The sequence below is a fragment of the Panulirus ornatus genome, chromosome 18, assembly GCF_036320965.1.
Source record: "Panulirus ornatus isolate Po-2019 chromosome 18, ASM3632096v1, whole genome shotgun sequence".
Classification (NCBI taxonomy): domain Eukaryota; kingdom Metazoa; phylum Arthropoda; class Malacostraca; order Decapoda; family Palinuridae; genus Panulirus; species Panulirus ornatus.
The window spans coordinates 2960795-2987151 of NC_092241.1; the positions used below are offsets into that span (position 1 = coordinate 2960795).

The 26357-nt window shown below is 39.3% G+C and overlaps 1 protein-coding gene across 2 annotated transcripts in view; it reads right to left on the reverse strand.

The window, feature by feature from the left end:
- Positions 1-26357, reverse strand: part of LOC139754957 (uncharacterized) — a 58741-nt gene that overhangs the window by 19351 nt on the left and 13033 nt on the right. The window contains exons 3-9 of one of the 2 annotated variants that reach the window (XM_071672781.1): positions 22190-22452; positions 13597-13714; positions 8225-8364; positions 6567-6677; positions 6025-6252; positions 2034-2284; positions 1353-1554 (exon numbers count right to left, since the gene is read on the reverse strand). In XM_071672781.1, coding sequence (XP_071528882.1) covers positions 2057-2284; positions 6025-6252; positions 6567-6677; positions 8225-8364; positions 13597-13714; positions 22190-22452 — 1088 coding nt within the window. In that variant the 3' untranslated portion in view covers positions 1353-1554; positions 2034-2056. Of the gene's footprint in view, positions 1-1352; positions 1555-2033; positions 2285-6024; positions 6253-6566; positions 6678-8224; positions 8365-13596; positions 13715-22189; positions 22453-26357 lie in introns of those variants that run through there. The other variant, XM_071672782.1, reaches the window with a different exon arrangement.

Sequence of the window (26357 nt, forward strand, 5' to 3'; positions counted from 1 at the left end):
TAATAATAATAATGATAATAATAATAATAATAATAATAATAATGATAATAATAATAATAATAATGATAATGATAATGATAATAATATTAATAGTAATAATAATAATAATAGTAATAATAATAATAATAATAATAATAATAATAATAATGATAATAATAATAATAATAATAATAATAATAATAATAATAATAATAATAATATTAATAATAATAACAATATTAATACTAATAATAATAGGGATAGGGGATAGGGGAGAAAGAATACTTCCCACGTATTCCCTGCGTGTCGTAGAAGGCGACTAAAAGGGAAGGGAGCGGGGGGCTGGAAATCCTCCCCTCTCGTTTTTTTTTTTTTTTTTTTTTATTTTCCAAAAGAAGGAACAGAGAAGAGGTCCAGGTGAGGATATTCCCTCAAAGGCCCAGTCCTCTGTTCTTAACGCTACCTCGCTATCGCGGGAAATAGCGAATAGTATGAAAAAAAAAAAATAATAGAAACAATAATAATAATGATAATGATAATAATAACAATAGCAATAATAATAATAATAATAATAATAATAATAATAATAATAATAATAATAATAATAATAATGATAATGATAATGATAATAGTAATAATAATGATAATAATAATAATATGATAATGACAATATAATAGTAATGATAACAATAATAATAATGATAATAATAATAATAATAATAATAATATTAATAATGATAATACTAATAATAATAATAATGATAATGATAATAATAATAATAATAATAATAATAATAATAATAATAATAATAATAATAATAATGATAATAATATGATCAATAGTAATGATAATGATAATGATAATAATAATAATAATAACAATATTATTAATAATAATAATAATAATAATAATAATAATAATAATAATAATAATAATAATAATGATAATAATAATGATAATAATAATAATAATAATAATAATAATAATAATAATAATAATAATGATAATAATAATAATAACAATAATAGTAATAATAATAATAATAATAATAATAATAATAATAATAATAATAATAATGATAATAATAATAATAAAACTAATACTAATAATAATAATAATAATAATAATAATAATCATCATCATAATGATAATAGTAATGATGACATAGTAGTAGTAGTGGTGTTAACATCGAGAGCAGTAGTAGTTATAGTAGCAGTGGTAGTAGCCAAAAGCTGAAGACGGGAGAAAATATATTCAGTTGTAAACTGACGAGAAGCGTATTATAAAGATCTGAGTATTGACAACACTGATGATGGCTGGTTGAGAGGAGGCTGTGTATATGTGTAGGGGAAAAACTTCTCTGTTGCTACACCTTGCAAAAATTTTGTTGCTTACAGTCGCCAGCATCTTGACCAGTTCACTGTTGCGTTTAAGTCTGGCGACCTCCTCGGGAGTGCGGCTTTTGTAGTCTAAAATGCCAGGGTCAGTTCCGAACTCCAGCAGCGTCGCAGCCATAGTCAACCATGTGTTATCGCCTCCCTCCGATGTAGCCAGCACGTGCAGCGCTGTTTGTCCTGGAAGTAATTACACCACTTCTCTGTAACTGGATATGTGTTCTTTACCTCTAGAACCAAGCCATGGGTTCACTTTACACTTACTGTAGTGCTACAAGAGGGAACAGGAGGGCAGAAGGTATCTCCATCGTTTACTTACTCAAGACACAGTTTAGTAAGACTTTGTCTATAAACCAACAAGGTACCAGTAACACATGACTTGATGGACGTATCTACCGTTGTGACTATTAAGACTGTAAGTGATGCTACCTATCGTAGAGTTATCATGCAAATCAGAACGACGGCATGTGCATGGACCCTGCTCTCTAGACTGACACAAATGTTACCTAGACTGAACTTAGTGGTTGTTTGTACTAACCACACAACAATGGAAGGAAAGTATCAGAGAGAAGTTAGAAAAGTTACTCGCCCCTCTTTACATCAACTGCACAGCTGTCATCTGCTGCAAAGATCTACAACGGGAAATCAGTTCGTCTCACCTGCGTGGTCTACAGCGTTGGGGTTACACTGGTGGTGCTGTAGAAGGCTGCGGAGATCGACGGGAAGCCAGAGAGGTTTTCCGCCAGGGCAGCCGGGCCTTGGCGGCGTGGTGTAGGAGAGAGAACCCCTTGTGGTCTCTGACGGTGCCTGGGAGGCCGTACCCCCGCAGCAGGAGGTCGACGCCACCATGGTCGTGGTACTGGCCTCGTTCCGACGCCTCGAACACTTCCTTCACCCGACGCTCGTAAACCTGACGTTCATAAGGCGGTTGACAACACGTTCGATATTTTGAAGTTCATGTTTAATGAGCATTATGATAAATGTGGAACTAATGATCCTCTAGCAATCTAGGGTTATAAAACTGCTATCCTGTAAAGAACTTACACACACACACACACACACACACACACACACACACACACACACACATATCATATTATCATTGTTAAACTTTGTCGCTGCCGCACGCGTTAACGAGGTAGCGCAAGGAAACAGACGAAGGAATGGCCCAACCCACCCACGTACACAAGTGTATACACATACATGTCCACACACGCACATTTACATACCTATACATTTCAATGGATACATACATATACATACACACACACACATACATATATACGCATATACATAATTCATACTTGCTGCCTTTATTTATTTCCGTCGCCACCCCGCCACACTTGAAATGACACCCCCCTCCCCTCTGCACGCGGGCGAGGTAGTGCTAGGAAAAGACACAAAAGGCCTTATTCGTTCACACTCAGTCTCTAGCTGTCATGTATAATGCACCGAAACCACAATTCCCTTTCCACATCCCAGCCCAGCAAAACTTTCCATGGTCTACCCCAGACGCTTCACATGCCCTGGTTCAATCCGTTCACAGCACGTCGACCCCGGTATACCACATCGTTGCAATTCACTCCATTCCTTGCACGCCTTTCACCCTTCCTGCATGTTCAGGCCCCGATCACTCAAAATCTTTTTAACTCCATCTTTCCACCTCCAATTTGGTCTCCCACTTCTCCTCGTTCCCTCCACCTCTGACACACATATCCTCTTGGTCAATCTTTCCTCACTCATTCTCTCCATGTGACCAAACCATTTCAAAACTCCCTCTCCTGCTCTCTCAACCACACTCTTTTCATGACCACACATCTCTCTTATCCTTACATTACTTACTCGATCAAACCACCTCACACCACATATTGTCCTTAAACATCTCATTTCCAGCACATCCACCCTCTTCCGCACAACTCTATCCATAGCCCACGCCTCGCAACCGTATAACACTGTTGGAACTACTATTCCTTCAAACATACCCATTTTTCCTTTCCGAGATAATGTTTTCGACTACCACACATTCTTCAAGGTTCCCAGAATTTTCGCCCCCTCCCCCACCCTATGATTCACTTCCGCTTCCATGGTTCCATCCGCTGCCAAATCCACTCCCAGATATCTAAAACACTTTACTTCCTCCAGTTTTTCTCTATTCAAACTTACCTCCCAATTTACTTGGCCCTCAACCCTACTGTACCTAATAACCTTACTCTTATTCACATTTACTCTCAACTTTCTTCTTTCACACACTTTACCAAACTCAGTCACCAGCTTCTGCTGTTTCTCACATGAATCAGCCACCAGCGCTGTATCATCAACGAACAACAACTGACTCACTTCCCAAGCTCTCTCATCCACAACAGACTGCATACTTGCCCCTCTCTCCAAAACTCTTGCATTCACCTCCCTAACAGCCCCATGGATAAACAAATTAGACAACCATGGAGACATCACACACCCCTGCCGTAAACCTACATTGACTGAGAACCAATCACTTTCCTCTCTTCCTACACGTACACATGCCTTACATCCTCGATGAAAACTTTTCACTGCTTCGAACAACTTGCCTCCCACACCATATATCCTTAATAGCTTCCACAGAGCATCTCTATCAACTCTATCATAAGCCTTCTCCAGATCCATAAATGGTACATACAAATCCATTTGCTTTTTTAAGTATTTCTCATGTGTGGATCAGGTGTTTGCTTTGAAGAATGTATGTGAGAAATACTTAGAAAAGCAAATGGATATGTATGTAGAATTTATGGATCTGTAGAAGGCATATGATAGAGTTAATAGAGATGCTCTGTGGACGGTATTAAGAATATATGGTGTGGGAGGCAAATTGTTAGAAGCAGTGAAAAGTTTTTATCGAGGATATATATATATATATATATATATATATATATATATATATATATATATATATATATATATATATATATATATATATATATATATATATATATTTATATATATATATATATATATATATATATATATATATATATATATATATATATATATTTCATTTATTTATTTGCTTTGTCGCTGTCTCCCGCGTTAGCGAGGTAGCGCAAGGAAATAGACGAAAGAATGGCCCAACCCACCCACATACACATGTATATACATACACGTCCACACGCGCAAATATACATACTTATACATCTCAAATGTACACATATATATATACACACAGACATATACATATATACACATGTACATAATTCATACTGTCTGCCTTTATTTATTCCCATCGCCACCTCGCCACACATGGAATAACAACCCCCTCCCCCCTCATGTGTGCGAGGTTGCGCTAGGAAAAGACAACGAAGTCCCCATTCGTTCACACTCAGTCTCTAGCTGTCATGTAATAATGCACCGAAACCACAGCTCCCTTTCCACATCCAGGCCCCACAGAACTTTCCATGGTTTACCCCAGACGCTTCACATGCCCTGGTTCAATCCAATGACAGCACGTCGACCCCGGTATACCACATCGTTCCATTTCACTCTATTCCTTGCACGCCTTTCACCCTCCTGCATATCAGGCCCTGATCACTCAAAATCTTTTTCACTCCATCTTTCCACCTCCAATTTGATCTCCCACTTCTCCTCGTTCCCTCCACCTCTGACACATATATCCTCTTGGTCAATCTTTCCTCACTCATTCTCTCCATGTGACCAAACCATTTCAAAAACACCCTCTTCTGCTCTCTCAACCACGCTCTTTTTATTTCCACACATCTCTCTTACCCTTACATTACTTACTCGATCAAACCACCTCACACCACATATTGTCCTCAAACATCTCATTTCCAGCACATCCACCCTCCTGCGCACAACTCTATCCATAGCCCACGCCTCGCAACCATACAACATTGTTGGAACCACTATTCCTTCAAACATACCCATTTTTGCTTTCCAAGATAATGTTCTCGACTTCCAAACATTCTTCAAGGCTCCCAGAATTTTCGCCCCCTCCCCACCCTATGATTCACTTCCGCTTCCATGGTTCCATCTGCTGCCAGATCCACTCCCAGATATCTAAAACACTTTACTTCCTCCAGTTTTTCTCCATTCAAACTTACCTCCCTATTGACTTGACCCTCAACCCTACTGCACATGCAGGGGAGGGGGTTGCTAATTCATGTGTGGCGGGGTGGCGACGGAAATGAATCTGGGCATGCAGTATGAATTATGTACATGTGTATATATGTATGTGTTTGTGTGTGTATATATATGTATACGTTGAGATGTATGGGTATGTATATGTGCGTATGTGGACGTGTATGTATGTGTGGGTGGGTTGGGCCATTCTTTCATCTGTTACCTTGCGCTACCTCGCTAACGCGGGAGACAACGACAAAGTAAAATGAAAATAAATAATGATAAGTGTATGCCTTACCTAAGGCAGTACCCATTAATTTCATAAACAGTTGGGCTGAATAAGGATTGGCTGCCTAGACCAAGATTTGACCCTATGCGGACTCGACTAACAACAGACGGCCCGTGAATGTGAGGCGTTCAACAACGCTAACGGCTACACCAGAGAGTTGTATGTTCTTCCATCAGGTAACATACCACAACCTCACACTGATCACTTGAAGATATCAATATATAGTTACATGATTGAATTCCTTCACAAACCTTAAGGACCTCCTCCACGACATCGTCAGTCGGCAGAGTCATCTCGTGCTTCGTGTGAGCATGGATGGCTGCGAGGACCTCGCTGTTGCCCCTGAAGTGCGCCTCGGTGTAAGCGGAAGTGTCACGCCCGGGGGGAACTACCCTGGGGTCCGGCCTCAGGGTGGACAACAACTCCTCGACCTCCTCCTTTATTCCTCCTGCCACCGCCGCCCACAACTTCCCACAGACCTGAGGATGACACAAACGGTGAGGTGATACAGACCTTGACCGTGGCTGAATATCGTATCTACATATAACTGCATTGTAATGGTAAATGATGCTAGTTGAAAAAAGGGTAAAATATGCTGTTTACAGTAGAGATACGGATAATCTCGACACAGATATTACTAAGAAAATAGTTTTGTTTTTCGAATAATTTAACTATCTTTTTTTATTATTTAGGAGGAGCCATGCTCTAGAAGGGAATAACTTCGTCTCAGTGTAACTTGTACTTTGTAATCAGAGTATAAAGTATAAGTACTTAACAGGAAAAGTAATCTCACCAGAGGATCATCTGTGAAGGCGCCCTCACTGCTGCTCTGACGGAGGTCCTCCATCTCCCACCGTCTCCCAACCTCACCTCTCCTCATACCGAGCAGTCTCCTCCCTTCTCCCTTAGTCGGAAAATCAATTCAGATTATTTACAAAAAGAAGGTGGATTCATGAGAGAACACTTATAGTACACATACCATGAGATCTGTTCAAAACTACTCGCGTGATCATAAAAATGTCAGTTTTGTAAGATACTTCGAGACCTTGAGACTGTCTCAAACGACCATGGAAGTTAAGCAACGTTAGTTCTGGTGATCGCCTGAGGACACGCTGGTTATCACTTATGCAATGAGCGCTACGTGCTAGGCCTACCTAATGGTCGAACCTCATCACAGGTACTCTTGTGTAGTCTGTCTTCATCTGTTTGTTTGACTGAGCTGACAAGTAAATAATACATAGAAAACTTGCTCCTCCGTTATTATCTCGCCTGCGTAGCGCAGCAGATACTTTCGTGACCACGGTGGTCGTCCGTACGTCGTGTTCCGTTTTCGTCCGTCTATCAGTCTTCGGGAGTCGCACTTTAATCTGCAACTTAACCTAAGTCGTCCATCGGATACATATGAGTCTCTATACAGCTTATTTTCTGTGTTTAAGGCATTGGAAAACACAAAGACCATTAACTCTAGTTTCGATTTTAACTGAGGTATGTCCCGTATAACAAGGTTTAACCTTGATCTTTACCTGGTTCACTACTTATAAAAAAAGAAAAGAGATTTTCCACCCTCGGCTCTGGAACTTAACAGTAGACTTTTTTGTGTATCGTGTGCGCAGTCATCACCTACAATAACTGCATGGTGTTAGCCTCGAAACTCAAGTTTAATTCGATTTTGCTTGAGTCATGACCCTTAGAAGAATCCAGGATCTCTTATGACGAGTTTTCATGGTCTTGAGTCAGACGATATTTTCAAATGAATATTTGCATCCGACCTTACTTCACTCTCAGTAACACTGGTACACCGCAGGCAATACAAGGGTTTTACACAACAACTTTCTAGTTAATTAATGTACAGGGCAGTCCATCATCCCCTGACCACTCAGATGGTATCACTCATGGTGCATCAGTAACACACAAAAGATAGACGATAATGATTATTTATAGACGGTATAAGTAAGAATAAAAAAGTCATCCATAAATGACTTTTCTCGTAAAGAATGACTGCCGTTTGTCCTTGGGTCTTGATCCTCTTCCCCTGATTGAGGAAAGCTTTTTGTCAAGAATGTTTCCCACATCGACTGTCATGAGAATGCTAGCGATGCTGGTGTTTTCAGAATGGGCCACTACCTCACTCTGTGTGATAGACAATCGATAATTATGAAGAAGGTGCCTTAAGATCATCAACAGGTTCGAGAAGTTTTAGATTACTTAGGACGTGGTCTGTCCCTCATCTCACTTCATTTTCGGAACAGAATATCAACTTGGAGAGTTATTCAAATTTTTCTGTGAATCCCGAATGAGATCGATGTGAAATTAGAATATCACGTTGACATAATAGACAGAATATCTTATCGACCAGAACATCGTAGGAACAAGTACAGAAACCCGTAATAAATCATTGCTTTCTAAAAACTTCATCGTGTTATCTGGAGCGATAGTCGTCCCACCACTGACCTGCAGCCATCTCCTCCGGCCAATAAGTACTACCACAACCACGGCCACGACGACCACGACCATCAACACCAGAACGACCAGGAGAGAGTTGGTGTCGGCTGCCTCTTGGTCACTTCCATCAAGACCTCCCGCCTCGCCACCTGCATCGTGGATGATCATGAGTGACAAATATGTGAGTAGATAATGATAGGTGGTAGAGACGAGGGTAGATAGTGAAAGGTGTGTCCATCATCATAACTGATGGCAGATGGATTGATAGATAATAATAATGATATTAATAGTAATGATAATGATAATGATAATATTTATAATAATGAAGAAAATGATAATGATAATGATAATAATTATAATGATAATGATAATAATAATAATAATAGTAATAATAATAATAATAATAATAATAATAATAATAATAATAATAATAATAATAATGATAATAGAAATAATAATAATAACAATAATAGTAATGATAATGATAATGATAATAATTACAATGATAATTATAATGATGACAATAATAATAATGATAGTAATAACAATGATAATAATAAAAACTAATGATAATGATAATGATAATGATAATGATAATGATAATAATAATGATAATAGTAATAATAATGATAATAATAATAATAATAATAATAATATTCCCGGGGATAGGGGAGAAAGAATACTTCCCACGCATTCCTCACCTGTCGTACAAGGCGGCTAAAGGGGACGGAAAGGGGGCTGGAAACCCTCCCCTTCTTGTATTTTAACTTTCTAAAACGGGAAACAGAAGAAGAAGTCACGCGGGGAATGCTCATCCTCCTCGAAGGCTCAGACTGAGGTGTCTAAATGTGTGTAGATGAACCAAGATGAGAAAAAGGAGAGATAGGTAGTATGTTTGAGGAAAGGAACCTGGATGTTTTGGCTCTGAGTGAAACGAAGCTCAAGAGTAAAGGGGAAGAGTGGTTTGGGAATGTCTTTGGAGTGAAGTCAGGGGTTAGTGAGAGGACAAGAGCAAGGGAAGGAGTAGCACTACTCCTGAAACAGGAGTGGTGGGAGTATTTGATAGAGTGTAAGAAGTAATCTCTTGATTGATATGGGTAAAACTGAGAGTTGATGGAGAGAGATGAATGATTATTGGTGCATATGCACCTGGGCATGAGAAAAAAGATCATGAGAGGCAAGTGTTTTGGGAGCAGCTGAGTGAGTGTGTTAGTAGTTTTGATGCACGAGACCGGGTTATAGTGATGGGTGATTTGAATGCAAATGTGAGTAATGTGGCAGTTAAGTGAATAATTGGTGTACATGGGGTGTTCAGTGTTGTAAATGGAAATGGTGAAGAACTTGTAGATTTATGTGCTGAAAAAGGACTGGTGATTGGGAATACCTGGTTTAAAAAGAGAGATATACATAAGTATACGTATGTAAGTAGGAGAGATGGTCAGAGAGCGTTATTGGTTTACGTGTTAATTGATAGGTGCGCGAAAGAGAGACTTTTGGATGTTAATGTGCTGAGAGGTGCAACTGGAGGGATGTCTGATCATTATCTTGTGGAGGCGAAGGTGTAGATATGTAGAGGTTTTCAGAAAAGATGAGAGAATGTTGAGGTGAAAAGAGTGGTGAGAGTAAGTGAGCTTGGGAAGGAGACGTTTGAGGAAGTACCAGGAGAGACTGAGTAAAAATGGAAAAATGAGAACAAAGGACGTAAGGGGAGTGGGGGAGGAATGGGATGCATTTAGGAAAGCAGTGATGGATTGCGCAAAAGATGCTTGTGGCATGAGAAGAGTGGGAGGTGGGCAGATTAGAAAGTGTAGTGAGTGGTGGGATGAAGAAGTAAGATTATTAGTGAAAGAGAAGAGAGAGGCATTTGGACGATTGCTGCAGGGAAATACTGCAAATGAGTGGGAGATGTATAAAAGAAAGAGGCAGGAGGTCAAGAGAAAGTGCAAGAGGTGAAAAAGAGGGCAAATGAGAGTTGGGGTGAGAGAGTATCATTGAATTTTAGGAAGAATAAAAAGATGTTTTGGAAGGAGGTAAATAAAGTGCGTAAAACGAGGGAATAAATGGGAACTTCAGTGAAGGTGGCTAATGGAGAGGTGATAACATGTAGTGGTGATGTGAGAAGGAGATGGAGTGAGTAATTTGAAGGTTTGTTGAATGCGTTTGATGATAGAGTGGCATATATAGGGTGTTTTGGTCGAGGTGGTGTGCAAAGTGAGAGGGTTAGGGAAAATGATTTGGTAAACAGAGAGGTAGTAAAAGCTTTGCGGAAGATGAAAGCCGGCAAGGCAGCGGGTTTGGATGGTATTGCATTGGAATTTATTAAAAAAGGGGATGACTGTATTGTTGACTGGTTGGTAAGGTTATTTAATGTATGTATGACTTATGGTGAGGTGCCTGAGGATTGGCGGAATGCTTGCATAGTGCCAAAGGCAAAGGGGATAAAAGTAAGTGCTCAAATTACAGAGGTATAAGTTTGTTGAGTATTCCTGGTAAATTATATGGGACGGTATTGATTGAAAGGGTGAAGGCATGTACAGAGCATCAGATTGGGGAAGAACAGTGTGGTTTCAAAAGTGGTAGAGGATGTGTGGATCAGGTGTTTGCTTTGAAGAATGTATGTGAGAAATACTTAGAAAAACAAATGGATTTGTATGTAGCATTTATGGATCTGGAGAAGGCATATGATAGAGTTGATTGAGGATGTAAGGCATGTGTACGTGTAGGAGAAGAGGAAAGTAATTGGTTCTCAGTGAATTTAGGTTTACGGTAGGGATGTGTGATGTCTCCATGGTTGTTTAATTTGTTTATGGATGGGGTTGTTAGGGAGGTGAATGAAAGAGTTTTGGAAAGAGGGGCAAGTATGCAGTCTGTTGGGGATGAGAGAGCTTGGGAAGTGAGTCAGTTGTTGTTCGCTGATGATACAGCGCTGGTGGCTGATTCATGTGAGAAATTGCAGAAGCTGGTGACTGAGTTTGGTAAAGTGTGTGAAAGAAGAAATTTGAGAGTATATGTGAATAAGAGCAAGGTTATTAGGTACAGTAGGGTTGAGGGTCAAGTCAATTGGGAGGTAAGTTTGAATGGAGAAAAACTGGAGGAAGTGAAGTGTTTTAGATATCTGGTAGTGGATTTGGCGGCGGATGGAACCATGGAAGCGGAAGTGAATCATTGGGTGAGGGAAGGGGCGAAAATTCTGGGAGCCTTGAAGAATGTGTGGAAGTCGAGAACATTATCTCGGAAAGCAAAAATGGGTATGTTTGAAGGAATAGAGGTTCCAACAATGTTGTATAGTTGCGAGGCATGGGCTATAGGTAGAGTTGTGCGGAGGAGGGTGGATGTGCTGGAAATGAGATGTTTGAAGACAATATGTGGTGTGAAGTGGTTTGATCGAGTAAGTAATAATAGGGTAAGAGAGATGTGTGGTAATAAAAAGAGTGTGGTTGACAGACCAGAAGAGGGTGTTTTGAAATGGTTTGGTCACATGGAGAGAATGAGTGAGGAAAGATTGACCAAGAGGATATATGTGTCAGAGGTGGAGGGAACGAGTAGAAGTGGGAGACCAAATTGGAGGTGGAAAGATTGAGTGAAAAAGATTTTGAGTGATCGGGGCCTGAACATGCAGGAGGGTGAAAGGCGTGCAAGGAATAGAGTGAATTGGAACGATGTGGTATATCGGGATCGACATGCTGTCAATGGATTGAACCAGGCCATGTGAAGCATCTGGGGTAAACCATGAAAAGTTCTGTGGGGCCTGGATTTGGAAAGGGAGCTGTGGTATCGGTGCATTATTACATGACAGCTAGAGACTGAGTGTGAACGAATGTGGCCTTTGTTGTCTTTTCCTAGCGCTACCTCGCACACATAAGGAGGGAGGGGGTTGTTATTTCATGTGTGGAGAGGTGGCGATGGGAATAAATAATGGCAGACAGTATGAATTATGTACATGTGTATATATGTATATGTCTGTGTGTGTGTATATATGTACACGTTGAGATGTATAGGTATGTATATTTGCGTGCGTGGACGTGTATGCATATTTGCGTGTGTGGACGTGTATGTATATACATGTGTATGTGGGTGGGTTGTGCCATTCTTTCGTCTGTTTCCTTGCGCTACCTCGCTAACGCGGGACACAGCGACAAAGTATAATAAACATAGATATAGATGATAATAATAATGATAATGATAATAATGATAATAATAACAATAATAATAATAATGATAAATAATAATAATAATAATAATAATAATAATAATAATAATAATAATAATGATAATAATGAGGTAAATACTTGGGTAAATAATAAAGTGTGGTAAATACGTGGGTAGATGATAGTAGGTGCTAGTACGTGAGTACATGATAATAGGTGATAAATCCGTGGATAGATAAATGTAAATAGTAATACGTGGGTAGATGATGATAGGTGATAAATACGTGGGTGTATGATGTAAGGTAGTAAATACGTTGGGAGAAAGGTGGTAAATACGTGGATAAATGATAATAATCGAGATATACGTTGAAAGACAATAACAAGTGATAACTTCAAGGGTGGATAAGTGATAAATACGTGGGAAATATTTACAGATACTTCATAGGTCGATACGTGATCAGTAGATAAGTAGAGGGAAGGTAGACTGGTGGCCTACGAAGATTCACATCCCTTGGGTGGTGTGCTGTCTCCCTGTACGTACACCACGTGAGACAGAAACTCATTAACACGTGCAAAAACTGGACGAGCAGGTGGCGCCTGGCGTGGCATCGGAACCTCGGTCTGCGGCTGCTGAAGCAGATGATTGGAAGGTCACATTGGCATCTCACCAGAGAGAGAGAGAGAGAGAGAGAGAGAGAGAGAGAGAGAGAGAGAGAGAGACAGAGAGAGAGACAGAGAGAGAGAGAGAGAGGAGGGGGTGGGATTATAGTTATGTGTGAGGAAGAGTGAATGGGATGGGCTGTTAAAGACAGACTGAAAGACAAACAGACACAGACATGGTGTATCTCCTAAGGACGGGATTTTTTTCAAAAGTCAGTGCTAGCGCGTGGTGCTCACCACAGGAAAACGTAATCGGGAAGAGCACACCCTGTGAGTCAAGGGTTATCAGGTGTTATGTAGTAGGAGAGACTGTATGTCTGTAGACTAAATGCCATCAGCAGGCGGGAAGATATGACAGCCACATTTGTTAAAGAAGTGGTACATGATAACCACTGAAGTGCTAACTCTCTCCCCGAAACCCAGGCGGGAAGTGCCGGTAACTTACTTCCCTGGTGGGTGGCCGCCTGCCACCCCTTAAGGAAGAGAGAGAGAGAGAGAGAGAGAGAGAGAGAGAGAGAGAGAGAGAGAGAGAGACAGACAGACAGAGTAAGGTAATGCGTCATGTAGACTCACCTGCCACGGTGGCGGTGTACACCACAAGAGACTGGCCATCCTCAACCCGGACCGTCAGGACGGTGGGCCAGGCTGGAGCCACCATCATGTCCAGCAACTCCTCCTTGTTCTCACCCGCCTGGTGAGAACCGGATAGGAATCAGCCATGTTGCTGCCTCCAGACAGTATATTTTTCTTATATTGGTGCGCGCGCGCGCACGCACACACACACACACACACACACACACACACACACACACACACACACACACACACACACACCTCCGTGGTGTAGCGGTCAGCATTCCTAACCGTCACGCTTAGGATCAAAACCGCATGTAAATCTCTCCCCGTAACACACAAATAACAATCACAAAAAGTAACCAAACACGGGTCATCCTCAGGTTCTATTCTGGGTCCGGTAATCTTATTCTTCTACGTGATTGACTTGCCAAAAGGGTAAGGACTCCTGCCTGAATAGTTTTATATATATATATATATATATATATATATATATATATATATATATATATATATATATATATATATATATATATATATATGTATATATATATATATATATATATATATATATATATATATATATATATATATATATATATATATATATATATATATATATATATATGTATATTCTTTTTCTTTCTTTCAAACTATTCACCATTTCCCGCATTAACAAGGTAGCGTTAAGAAGAGAGGACTGGGCCTCTGAGGGAATATCCTCACCTGGCCCCCTCCTCTGTTCCTTCTTTAGGAAAAATAAAAAAAAAAAAAACAAGAGGGGAGGATTTCCAGCCCCCCGCTCCCTCCCCTTCTAGTCGCCTTCTACGACACGCAGGGAATACGTGGGAAGTATTCTTTCTCCCCTATCCCCAGGGATATATATATATATATATATATATATATATATATATATATATATATATATATATATATATATATATATATATATATATATATATATATATATATATATTTATATATATATATATATATATATATATATATATATATATATATATATATATATATATATATATATATATATATATATATATATATATATATGCAGCATTGTATGTAGCATTTATGGATCTGGAGAAGGCATATGATAGAGTTGATAGAGATGCTCTGTGGAAGGTATTAAGAATACATGGTGTGGGAGGCAAGTTGTTAGAAGCAGTGAAAAGTGTTTATCGAGGATGTAAGGCATGTGTACGTGTAGGAAGAGAGGAAAGTGATTGGTTCTCAGTGAATGTAGGTTTGCGGCAGGGGTGTGTGATGTCTCCATGGTTGTTGTTTATGGATGGGGTTGTTAGGGAGGTGAATGCAAGAGTTTTGGAAAGAGAGGCAAGTATGAAGTCTGTTGTGGATGAGAGAGCTTGGGAAGTGAGTCAGTTGTTGTTCGCTGATGATACAGCGCTGGTGGCTGATTCATGTGAGAAACTGCAGAAGCTGGTGACTGAGTTTGGTAAAGTGTGTGAAAGAAGAAAGTTAAGAGTAAATGTGAATAAGAGCAAGGTTATTAGGTACAGTAGGGTTGAGGGTCAAGTCAATTGGGAGGTAAGTTTGAATGGACCAAAACTGGAGGAAGTAAAGTGTTTTAGATATCTGGGAGTGGATCTGGCAGCGGATGGAACCATGGTAGCGGAAGTGAATCATAGGGTGGGGGAGGGGGCGAAAATCCTGGGAGCCTTGAAGAATGTGTGGAAGTCGAGAACATTATCTCGGAAAGCAAATATGGGTATGTTTGAAGGAATAGTGGTTCCAACAATGTTGTATGGTTGCGAGGCGTGGGCTATGGATAGAGTTGTGCGCAGGAGGGTGGACGTGCTGGAAATGAGATGTTTGAGGACAATGTGTGGTGTGAGGTGGTTTGATCGAGTAAGTAATGGAAGGGTAAGAGAGATGTGTGGAAATAGAAAGAGCGTGGTTGGGAGAGCAGAAGAGGGTGTTTTGAAATGGTTTGGGCACATGGGGAGGATGAGTGAGGAAAGATTTACCAAGAGGCCTTTGGGGCCTTTGTTGTCTTTTCCTAGTGCTACCTCGCACTCATGAGGAGGGAGGGGGATGGTATTCCATGTGTTGCGAGGTGGCGATGGGAATGAATAAAGGCAGACAGTGTGAATTGTGTGCATGGGTATATATGTATGTGTCTGTGTGTGTATATATATGTGTACATTGAGATGTATAGGTATGTATATTTGCGTGTGTGGACGTGTATGTATATACATTGTGTATGGGGGTGGGTTGGGCCATTTCTTTCGTCTGTTTCCTTGCGCTACCTCGCAAACGCGGGAGACAGCGACAAAGCAAAAAAAAAAATAAATAGGTAAATATATATATATATATATATTCCTATGAGTCCACGAGGAAAATGAAACACGAAAAGTTCCCAAGTGCACTTTCGTGTAATAATCACATCATCAGGGGAGACACAAGAGAGGAATGTAACAGTCAGTTGATATACATCGAAGAGACGAAGCTAGGACGCCATTTGGTAAACATGTGATTGTCCAAAACATACAACGAGCGTTCATAAACTTATCATTTTACAAATCTTATCAACAATAAAGTTATCTAATTTGTACAGACCATCACTAATATTAAGATTATAATTCTTTGTGTATTTAATAATAGAAGATTCAATGATATTTCTCTTGGTGATAGAGTTAGGGTTAACAACTGAGATGGCGTTACTCCAGTCAAAACAATGATCATAGTTTTTAACATGATTAAACAAGGCATTTGATTCCTGTCCCGTTCTTATACTATATTTATGTTGCTTAAGTCTAACAGAAAGATCCTTACCAGTCTGACCAACATAAAATTTATCACAGTTTCCACAAGGAACTTTATAGATGCAACCAAGAGAATTTTCTGGTGAATTCCTGATTAAGATATTCTTTATAGTATTATTGTTGCTAAAGGCAACATTTACAGTAAAGGATTAAGCAACATGGGAAGCAAAGTGAAACAATATCAACATTAATTTTGATTTCAAACTAGTTAGCTTTGATATTTCCTCACTTTTCACTAAAGTTCCAGTTGATGACCTTTTAGAATATTTATTTGATGTCTTGGATGATATTCAATTACCTGTTTCAAAGTCTAATTTTATTGAACTGATAAAATTGTGCATAAAAGACTGTGTATTTCGATTTAATGGAGATTATCATGCTCAAAAATTTGGTATGGCAATGGGTAACCCTCTTTCACCTGTACTTAGTAATCTTTATATGGAATTTTTTGAAACAAATTTACTAAAGGATAACTTACCTTCTAATGCAATTTGGTTTAGGTATGTAGATGATGTTCTTTGTGTTTGGCCAACAGATGAAAATTTACAAATATTTCTCCCCTTACTTAACAATTTAGTACCTTCCATCAAATTTACTGTAGAAAATGAAAATAATGGTATGTTACCATTTTTAGATTCCATGATCCATAGACAAGGAAACAAGTTTAAGTTTAGCATATGCAGAAAACCCACCAATGTATGCTCATATATCCATTATTACTCATCTCAACATGACAGAGTTAAATTATCATCATTTCAATCTATGTTCCTAAGGGTATTACGTATTTGCAGTCCAGAGTTTATTGATGATGAGTTTGAGAAGATATATTCTATTGGATCTGAGTTAAAGTACCCTAGATCTTTCATTGATAAATCCCTTAAGTTAGCAAAGAAATCATTTTATAGAGTTGAGCCCAAACCTCCCATTAACACCAAGAATCTTTTAGTTCTCCCTTTTAATAATAATTTCACTTTGCTTCCCATGTTGCTTAAATCCTTTAATGTAAATGTTGCCTTTAGCAACAATAATACTATAAAGAATATCTTAATCAGGAATTCACCAGAAAATTCTCTTGGTTGCATCTATAAAGTTCCTTGTGGAAACTGTGATAAATTTTATGTTGGTCAGACTGGTAAGGATCTTTCTGTTAGACTTAAGCAACATAAATATAGTATAAGAACGGGACAGGAATCAAATGCCTTGTTTAATCATGTTAAAAACTATGATCATTGTTTTGACTGGAGTAACGCCATCTCAGTTGTTAACTCTAACTCTATCACCAAGAGAAATATCATTGAATCTTCTATTATTAAATACACAAAGAATTATAATCTTAATATTAGTGATGGTCTGTACAAATTAGATAACTTTATTGTTGATAAGATTTGTAAAATGATAAGTTTATGAACGCTCGTTGTATGTTTTGGACAATCACATGTTTACCAAATGGCGTCCTAGCTTCGTCTCTTCGATGTATATCAACTGACTGTTATATTCCTCTCTTGTGTCTCCCCTGATGATGTGATTATTACACGAAAGTGCACTTGGGAACTTTTCGTGTTTCATTTTCCTCGTGGACTCATAGGAATATCTTGATCACGCGCAAAACTGTGATCCTTTCCAATATATATATATATATATATTATCCCTGGGGATAGGGGAGAAAGAATACTTCCCATGTATTCCCTGCGTGTCGTAGAAGGCGACTAAAAGGGGAGGGAGCGGGTGGCTGGAAATCCTCCCCTCCCGTTTTTTTTTGATTTTCCAAAAGAAGGAACAGAGAAGGGGGCCAGGTGAGGATTTTCCCTCTAAGGCCCAGTCCTCTGTTCTTAACGCTACCTCGCAAACGCGGGAAATGGCGAATAGTATGAAAAAAAAAAAAAAAATATATATATATATATATATATATATATATATATATATATATATATATATATATATATATATATATATATATATATATATATATATATATATATATATATATATATATATATATATATATATATATATATATATATATATATATATATATATATATATATATATATATATATATGAGCGGGTGGCTGGAAATCCTCCCCTCTCGCATTTTTTTTTAATTTTCCAAAAGAGGGAACAGAGAAGGGGGCCAGGTAAGGATATTCCCTCAAAGGCCCAGTCCTCTGTTCTCAACGCTACCTCGCTAATGCGGGAAATGGCGAATAGTATGAAAAAAAAAAAAAAAAAAAAAAAAATATATATATATATATATATATATATATATATATATATATATATATATATATATATATATATATATATATATATATATATATATATATATATATATATATATATATATATATATGATACTTAGTCGCTGTCTCCCTTGTAATCGAGGTAGCACAAGGAAACAGACGAAATAATGGCCCATCCCACCCACATACACATGTATATTCATAAACGCCCACACAAGCACGTATACACAGACATATACATACACAGACATATACATATATACACACTTACATATTCATACTTGCTGTCTTCATTAATTCTAGTCACCAACCCGCCGAAAATGAAATAGCATCCCCCTCCCCCCACCCTAATGCGAGGTAGCGCTAGGAAAAGATAACAAAGGCCACATTCGTTCACTCTCAGTCTCTAGCTGTCATGTGTAATTCACCGAAACCACAGCTCCCTTTCCACATCCAGGCCCTACAAAACTTTCCAAGGTGTGAGGTGTTTTGATCGAGTAAGTAATGAAAGGGTAAGAGAGATGTGTGGTAATAAAAAGAGTATGGTTGAGAGAGCAGAAGAGGGTGTATTGAAATGGTTTGGTCACATGGAGAGAATGAGTGAGGAAAGATTGACAAAGAGGATATATGTGTCAGAGGTGGAGGGAACGAGGAAAAGTGGGAGAACCAAATTGGAGGTGGAAAGATGGAGTGAAAAAGATTTTGAGTAATCGGGGCCTGAACATACAGGAGGGTGAAAGGCATGCAAGGAATAGAGAGAATTGGAACGTTGTGGTATACAAGGGTCAACGTGGTTTCAATGGATTGAACCAGGGCATGTGAAGCGTCTGGGGTAAACCATTGAATGTTTTGTGGGGCCTGGATGTGGAAAGGGAGCTGTAGTTTCGGTGCATTATACATGACAGCTAGAGACTGAGTGTGAACGAATGTGGCCTTTGTTGTCTTTTCCTAGTGCTACCTCGCTCACTTGCGGGAGAGGGGGTTTTCATTTCATGTGTGGCGGGGTGGCGACGGGAATAAATAAGGGCAGACAGTATGAATTATGTACATGTGTATATACGTATATGTCTGTGTGTGTTTATATATGTATACGTTGGGATGTATAGGTATGTATATGTGCGTGTGTGGACGTGTATGTATATGCATGTGTATATGGGTGGGTTGGGCCATTCTTTCGTCTCTTTCCTTGCGCTACCTCGATAACGCGGGAGACAGAGACAAAGTATAATAAAATGAATATATACATATATATATATATATATATATATATATATATATATATATATATATATATATATATATATATATATATATATATATATATGTATGTGTGTGTGTGTGTTTGTGTGTATAGATAGATAGATAGATAGATAGATGAGACAATACCTATCTAGATTTATGAAAGGAATTCGATAATGTTCCACATCAAATGTAAATAGGAAAAGTTAAGTCACATGATATAGATGGAATTTTACTCCATTGGTTACAAATCTGGTAAACTGACGTTAACAATGAGTACTGACTGATAGCCAAACCTCAGAATGGTTAGACGTACTACGTTGCGTGCCACAGCGATCAGTCTTTGAACAGGTTCTCTTTGTCGTATATACTAATAATACTAATAATTGGTTGCATTGTAAGATATCTAGATTCGCAGATTATAATATACTGGGAAATAAACCTGCAACTGCACTTGAACGTTTGCAACCTCAAACCGACATAGACAAACAGATGGACTCAGGTGGTACATGGCAAAGTTTTTCATATCGGTAGCGAACGCGAGAAAGGAAGCTACAGTATGAACTCTGTTGAGCTACGAAAGGTAAATGAGGAAAAAGACAAGCGTTATGATCTCCGGCGACCTCAAGCGTAGTAAGCATGCGCAGAAGCAGTGAAATTTGGTGAAAAAGTTTCTTGGATCATAGGCAAGGCGTTCGAATTATGTATCGAAAATGATCCTCATTCTACGGAATTCATTGGTGAGTCCCCCATCTTGAATATGTTGCTTAGTTTTGGTCAAATGACTTGAAAAAAGACATAGACAATGGAGAGAGTACAGAGACGACCTACCAAGATGAATCCCGGACGAAGAAAAGAATTCTATGAAAGCTGACTAAATGATTTAAATCTGTTATCGTAAAATAGAACGAGTTAATAGGTGATCTAACGTAGGTTTTCAAGATTATCAAAGACTTTAGTGATCTTGATCTAACACGCTACTTAAGACATGATTCGTCTGATTTCACTCGTAGTAATGGATACAAACTCGTGGGCAAACGTTTTACTGTAAGGAATGTCTTACCAATTAAAGTAGTTGAAAGCAATACTTATAGATACGTTTAAATAGATACGTTTAAGAATATACTTAATCAATATTTCTGTTCAAATCCACAACTAACATTATTTGCACCTCATTAGTAGCATAAACATTTTCGAGGTTTTTCACTTTAAAAAGTCTGTAGGTCTTCTACTCTTACCACACTACATTTTGAGTTGCTGATATCTACTACCTTACAAACAGCCTCGAAAGAACCAAGTGATATGTTGCTGTTTGCATCCCTTTGTATTTGTATCGTGCGGGTACGGAACTCTACACCAGTAGGGTCTACATCCCTTGAACTTTATCGCATAACTTTTCAACTTATGTATACTGTCTACATTGACAATATCATTATTAAGCTTATTTCACTAATACAGTAACCTGTATTACAAAGGTACTTCTCTGCATTTTTTCTATAAAGTCACTTGCAAGATTCCATGTTTTCCTAGGAACACAGGCGAGATGGCACTACCTACTTATCTCCGTGTCCTCTGGGTGTTATGTAAAGTGATGAAGTGGAGTGGAAGAGGGAGGCTGGAAATGCTCTCTTCTTGTACTTTCCTTTTGTGAGAGTGTTAGCTGAGGGGGGAGCCAAGTGAGCATTTCATACTAGAAGGCTGCCTTGGTGCACGGAAAAAGGCGAAGTTCTAAAAGAAAAAAAAAGTCCTAACCCTTGCAGCCTATTGCCCAGTCATTTTCACCTCTATCGTCCTCGAAGTCTTCAAAAGTCTTCTAAACTCACTTTCTTAACACTTGGAATCGCTTCTTCCTTCAGACCACAAATATCACCTTCACCGGTGCAAGGTCCTTCATGACCCACCTCCGGCCTTCCTATCTTGGGGATTTTGCTTAGCCATTATCGTGGCCTTGGGCATCCGCAGAGCATTTGACAGTGATTGATTGACACAATGTCTCGGTCTCTAGTGGGGTAGTTTTGATAGAGCAAAATCTCCCTCTTAACCCATTAAGAACGCTGCCCCTTACGGGTCTGTCCTATTGCCTAACCCTCTTTCCGCTCTCCATGACTGATATCATTAACCCCCATCCCTATTCACTCTTACTCCGACGATTCCACTTCACAAACTTCAACTTACTTTCCATCTTCTCCTCACATTGACATTCTGTCACCTCGCACTGTTAATGTTAATGAAAATGTGATATAATTATGTCTTTGTTTCAGTTCCTGTCCTCTACAGCCACAAGTATGGCTTTAAAAGAGGGAGAGTTCTTACCACGAGACAGCACCTGACGCTCCTGAAGCCGTCGCTGGAGCAGAGGATGGAGAGCTGGTGGTGGTGATGGGGTGGTAGAGGGAGGTTCTCTTCTGCCACAGTCAGCTCGGTCCCGGTCCAGCCCAGCCTCCAGACCTGGTTGGCCAGAGTCAAGCTTGGCTGCACTACACTCCTGGACAAGAGGGTCAAGGGGTACTTTTCCACCCCAGCCGCTAGGGGCACCACGGCCCGTCGCCCTCCTGACACCAACCAAGCAGGAGTGCCTGACCAGAGATAGTGTTAGCTCTCCTAGTGGGACATGTAAAGTTTACAGATGGTAAAGCTTGATACAGTACATCATACCAGGATTTGGTCCAGGCGAGAGTGTTCAGAGACGTTGAAGTAACAATGGAAGACCAAGATAAAGGTACACAGCTTTATAGCAACAATTTGGAGTTCCAAGTTATCTGGTAATGAAGATAAATCCACGCCTCTTGGAGATTTTCTTCCTAGTGTTCCAGTAAAGATGCGGTCCATCACGGGACGTTCTTAACTGGTACTAACTTAGAAGAGCCAATGATGGTTCGTGGCTTACCCTAAAGAACCTTACTAATACGCAATGAATTAAAGATGTGTATTTACCCGCCAACCTTTTTCTTGTTACCATATTACCTACGAATTGATAGAACCACTGGACAGATTGATTAATGACACCTGTAAAACTGGTGATGTGATGATTAACGTTATGTTGACAAATAGAAAAAAAAGATAGAAAATAGTATGGTACTGACTTCTACTGCACCTTGCTAGTCTAACAGAAAAGCGTCAGGGGCTACTATGTGTGTGGAGTTGTCTAGTCCCCACATTACAGCATTTTTCCTTATGGCTAGAACAGCGCCCTCCTCAGGTCTCTGGATAAAGAATCTGAGTGATGGCATTGAAGGAAACCCATGCCAGCTGAATTTACGTTTATATGGAGTTACTCTTATGAAAAGACATTTCTGTAAAGTTGCTTTTTTTGAGCATATTCACATTTATTGTTGTGACATTTATTTGAATGGAGTATCTGAGGTGCCCAATTCGATTTTTCTTTTTTCAGATACCTTGGGTAAACGTGAACAAATCAAATAACATATATCCAAGAATTTAAGACTGGAAACCTCAGCAACAAATTCTAAAGATGGCGTTTCACCTAAAACATCTTTCATTAGTGATAAAACGATGCGTTTTCATTTCTTTTATTTTGTGTTACAGAGATTGTTACAGAGTCATTGGCCCTAAGTGTGACCATATCATCTATCTCCTGTTTTGTCTTATAAGCAAATAATCCTTTATATCCATTTGATAGTTATGTTTTGATGTAGTATTTTAGGGTCACTGTTTCTGCCTTTACCTGTTTTTAGCATTCGCTGCTAATTGTGTTTCATATTACTCTCTTGCACTCTAAAATTACCATGTTGTCTGCATGATAGAATATGAAGCTCAGTTATGTTCAACATTCTTAATTCGTGTACAGTATTCTTTACATAGGGTCGAGTAGTACCTAGCTGGTCACCTAACATGTGCTGTAGTGTTAACTAAAGTTGGCTAACGCGTCACCCAACACTGCCTATTTCTTTTGTGCTGTTGTACGGTGTACTTTTGCTGGGCTGTGACAAGTAAACATTCTAAGCTTGGCCTTTGGCTTCGAGTTGAGCCGCCTCAAAAGAGCAACAAAGTTGCCTTTGACAAGACAGCATCCATATTTTGAGTGTAAAATCATCCCACAAAACGTGAGTGTCACATCTAATTCGACGAAAATCGACTTTCATCTGGGCGCGTAGAGAAAGACATGATGAAATCAAAGAATTCATTTTCAGAACACAAGTAGTTGATCGTTCCACGCCTTTTCGCTGTCACAGAAAATGTCGAGGAAGTTACTGCAGCAAAAGACACGTGAAAAAGGGCCGTAGAAAAAGGTATAAGGCTTGTTGGTGAAGTAGGTGGTGGTGATGGTGTAGACAGAAAGCATCTGTAGTTCAACTCGGCGACCTACCAGAATCTTGCATATGAAACAGTGTTTGACTGTCAAAATAGCTGCATTACTTCGGAGGAAACGTGCCATCCTGAGCAACATGCAACATTTGAATCTTCAGTTGGTGGATAATTAAGCAGACAGACTATGTACACGAGAATCCTGCAAGGCTGCAAAGGAGCGAGATGTTACCCAAATTGTTACCTGGTGTGCAAGAGGCTGCTAATGGTGTCCTTGAATTGCTGAGGCTCAGTATCATAACACTGTGTAACAAATATTTGCATTTCTTTTCGTCCCTGGATAATACGTGTTATTATCTAATTGATTATATCTAAAAAGTATAAAAAAATGGCTATTGTTCCCTTGAGACTTTGCTTTTGTGATCAGGACAGTGATAAATTGAAATTTCCTATTTTTCAGAACATTCCAGATAGATTCAGTGCTGAGCAGCTGATACAGACCTTTCTAGAAGTTTCTAGTAATATAAATAGTAGTCAGAGGGGAAGATTACAATTTCAGAGTTGCAGGTGAAAAATCAACGACTTGATCAGAGATCTTGGACTCACAAAGTCCAATGCCGAACTTTTCACGTCTAGGATTAAACAGTGGAACTTAGTGGATGAAAATGTGCAAATCGCAGATCCGAGGAAGCGTCACAGGTTTTTCCAGCTTCTTCACCCGTCAAGATGGGCTCTGCTTCGGGCCACAATGTAACCAGTCTGTTTGAGGCAATCGGAATCGCCTGTAACCCGAAGAGTGGCGCCTCTTTGTTGGCAGATCATCCTGGAGCCTCAAAGCCGTCGTGCTCCATAACGGGAACAAGTACCCGTCTCAAAGAAGAATACAACAGTGTCAAGACTTTGCCAGACGCCTTGAAGTACGATAAGTACAACGGGAGGTCATCGGAGACTTCAAAGTGGTAGCATTCCTCATGAGTCTCCAAGGCGGTTTTACCAAGTTTCCTTGCAGGGACACCGCAGCGCACTACCACAGGCGGGATTGGCCACAGCAGACCGAATTCTTTGTGGAGATGAACTACGTCAAGTGGGAGCCACTGGTTGACCCTCGGAAGGTGTTGATGTCATCACTGCACATAAAATTTGGCCTTATGGAACAACTTGTCATAGCAAAGATAAGGAGTCTGCAGCCTTCAAGTACCTTCAAGACTTCTTCCCTAAGCTGTCTGAAGCAAAGGTAAAAGCCGGCGTCTTCGTCGGACCACAGCTAAAGAAGACCCTAGAGTGCAAGGAATTCCCCAAGAAGCTCACTAGGAAGGAGAAAGCAGCTTGGTACAGCTTTGTTCCAGTGGCTCGGGGCTTCCTGGGCAATCACAAGGCCGATAAGTATCTGGAGCTGGTTGAGACTAAGGTGAAGAACTCCGGTAAAATGGGCTGTAGGATGTCCCTCAAAGTCCATATCCTTGACGCTCGTCAAGATAGATTCATGGAGAACATGGGAGCGTATTCGGAGGAGCTAGACGAGCGCTCCCACCAGGATATGCTGGACTTAGGACGCCGCTACCAAGGAACATATGACGAGAACATGATGAAAGATTATATTTGAGGTCTGATTCGTAAAAGTGATTTCCAGTGCAATCGTAAATCTTGAAAAAGTACTCACTTCTAAATCTTTTATGATCGCTTTTGTTTAACATTTGACTTTAATATGTTGTTGTTTTTCTGACTTTATAGTTGGGGAGAATGTGCAAAATCGCCCGTTGTCCAATCAGAAATAGGTGAATTTGAAAATATCATTGTCCTGATCACAAGAGCAAAGTTTGAAGAAAATGGTATCTACTTTTTACTCATACGGAATTAAGAAATAACACTTACTACGCAGGAACAAAAATTGTGTTTCACAGTGATAACTAGAAACTCTCTCTCCTCGTACAATAAAAAAGGGATTCAGCTACAGTGGATGATGTCCACTGGAAGGTTATATACCAAGTTTTAAAGGAGTTTAGACCCTAGAGTCAAAACGCATATATATTTTCCTAATGACTTACAACATACTACAGGCAACCCTTACAAAATACTACACCTTACGATAACTTAAGCTGACATTACAGGAAGAACGGTCACAGCGATGTGGATCTAACCTCTGCACAGTTGAGACATATATGGGTGAAGCCCCGCTCGAGACAGATAAACTAGAAAGAGAACTTATAAGAATTTG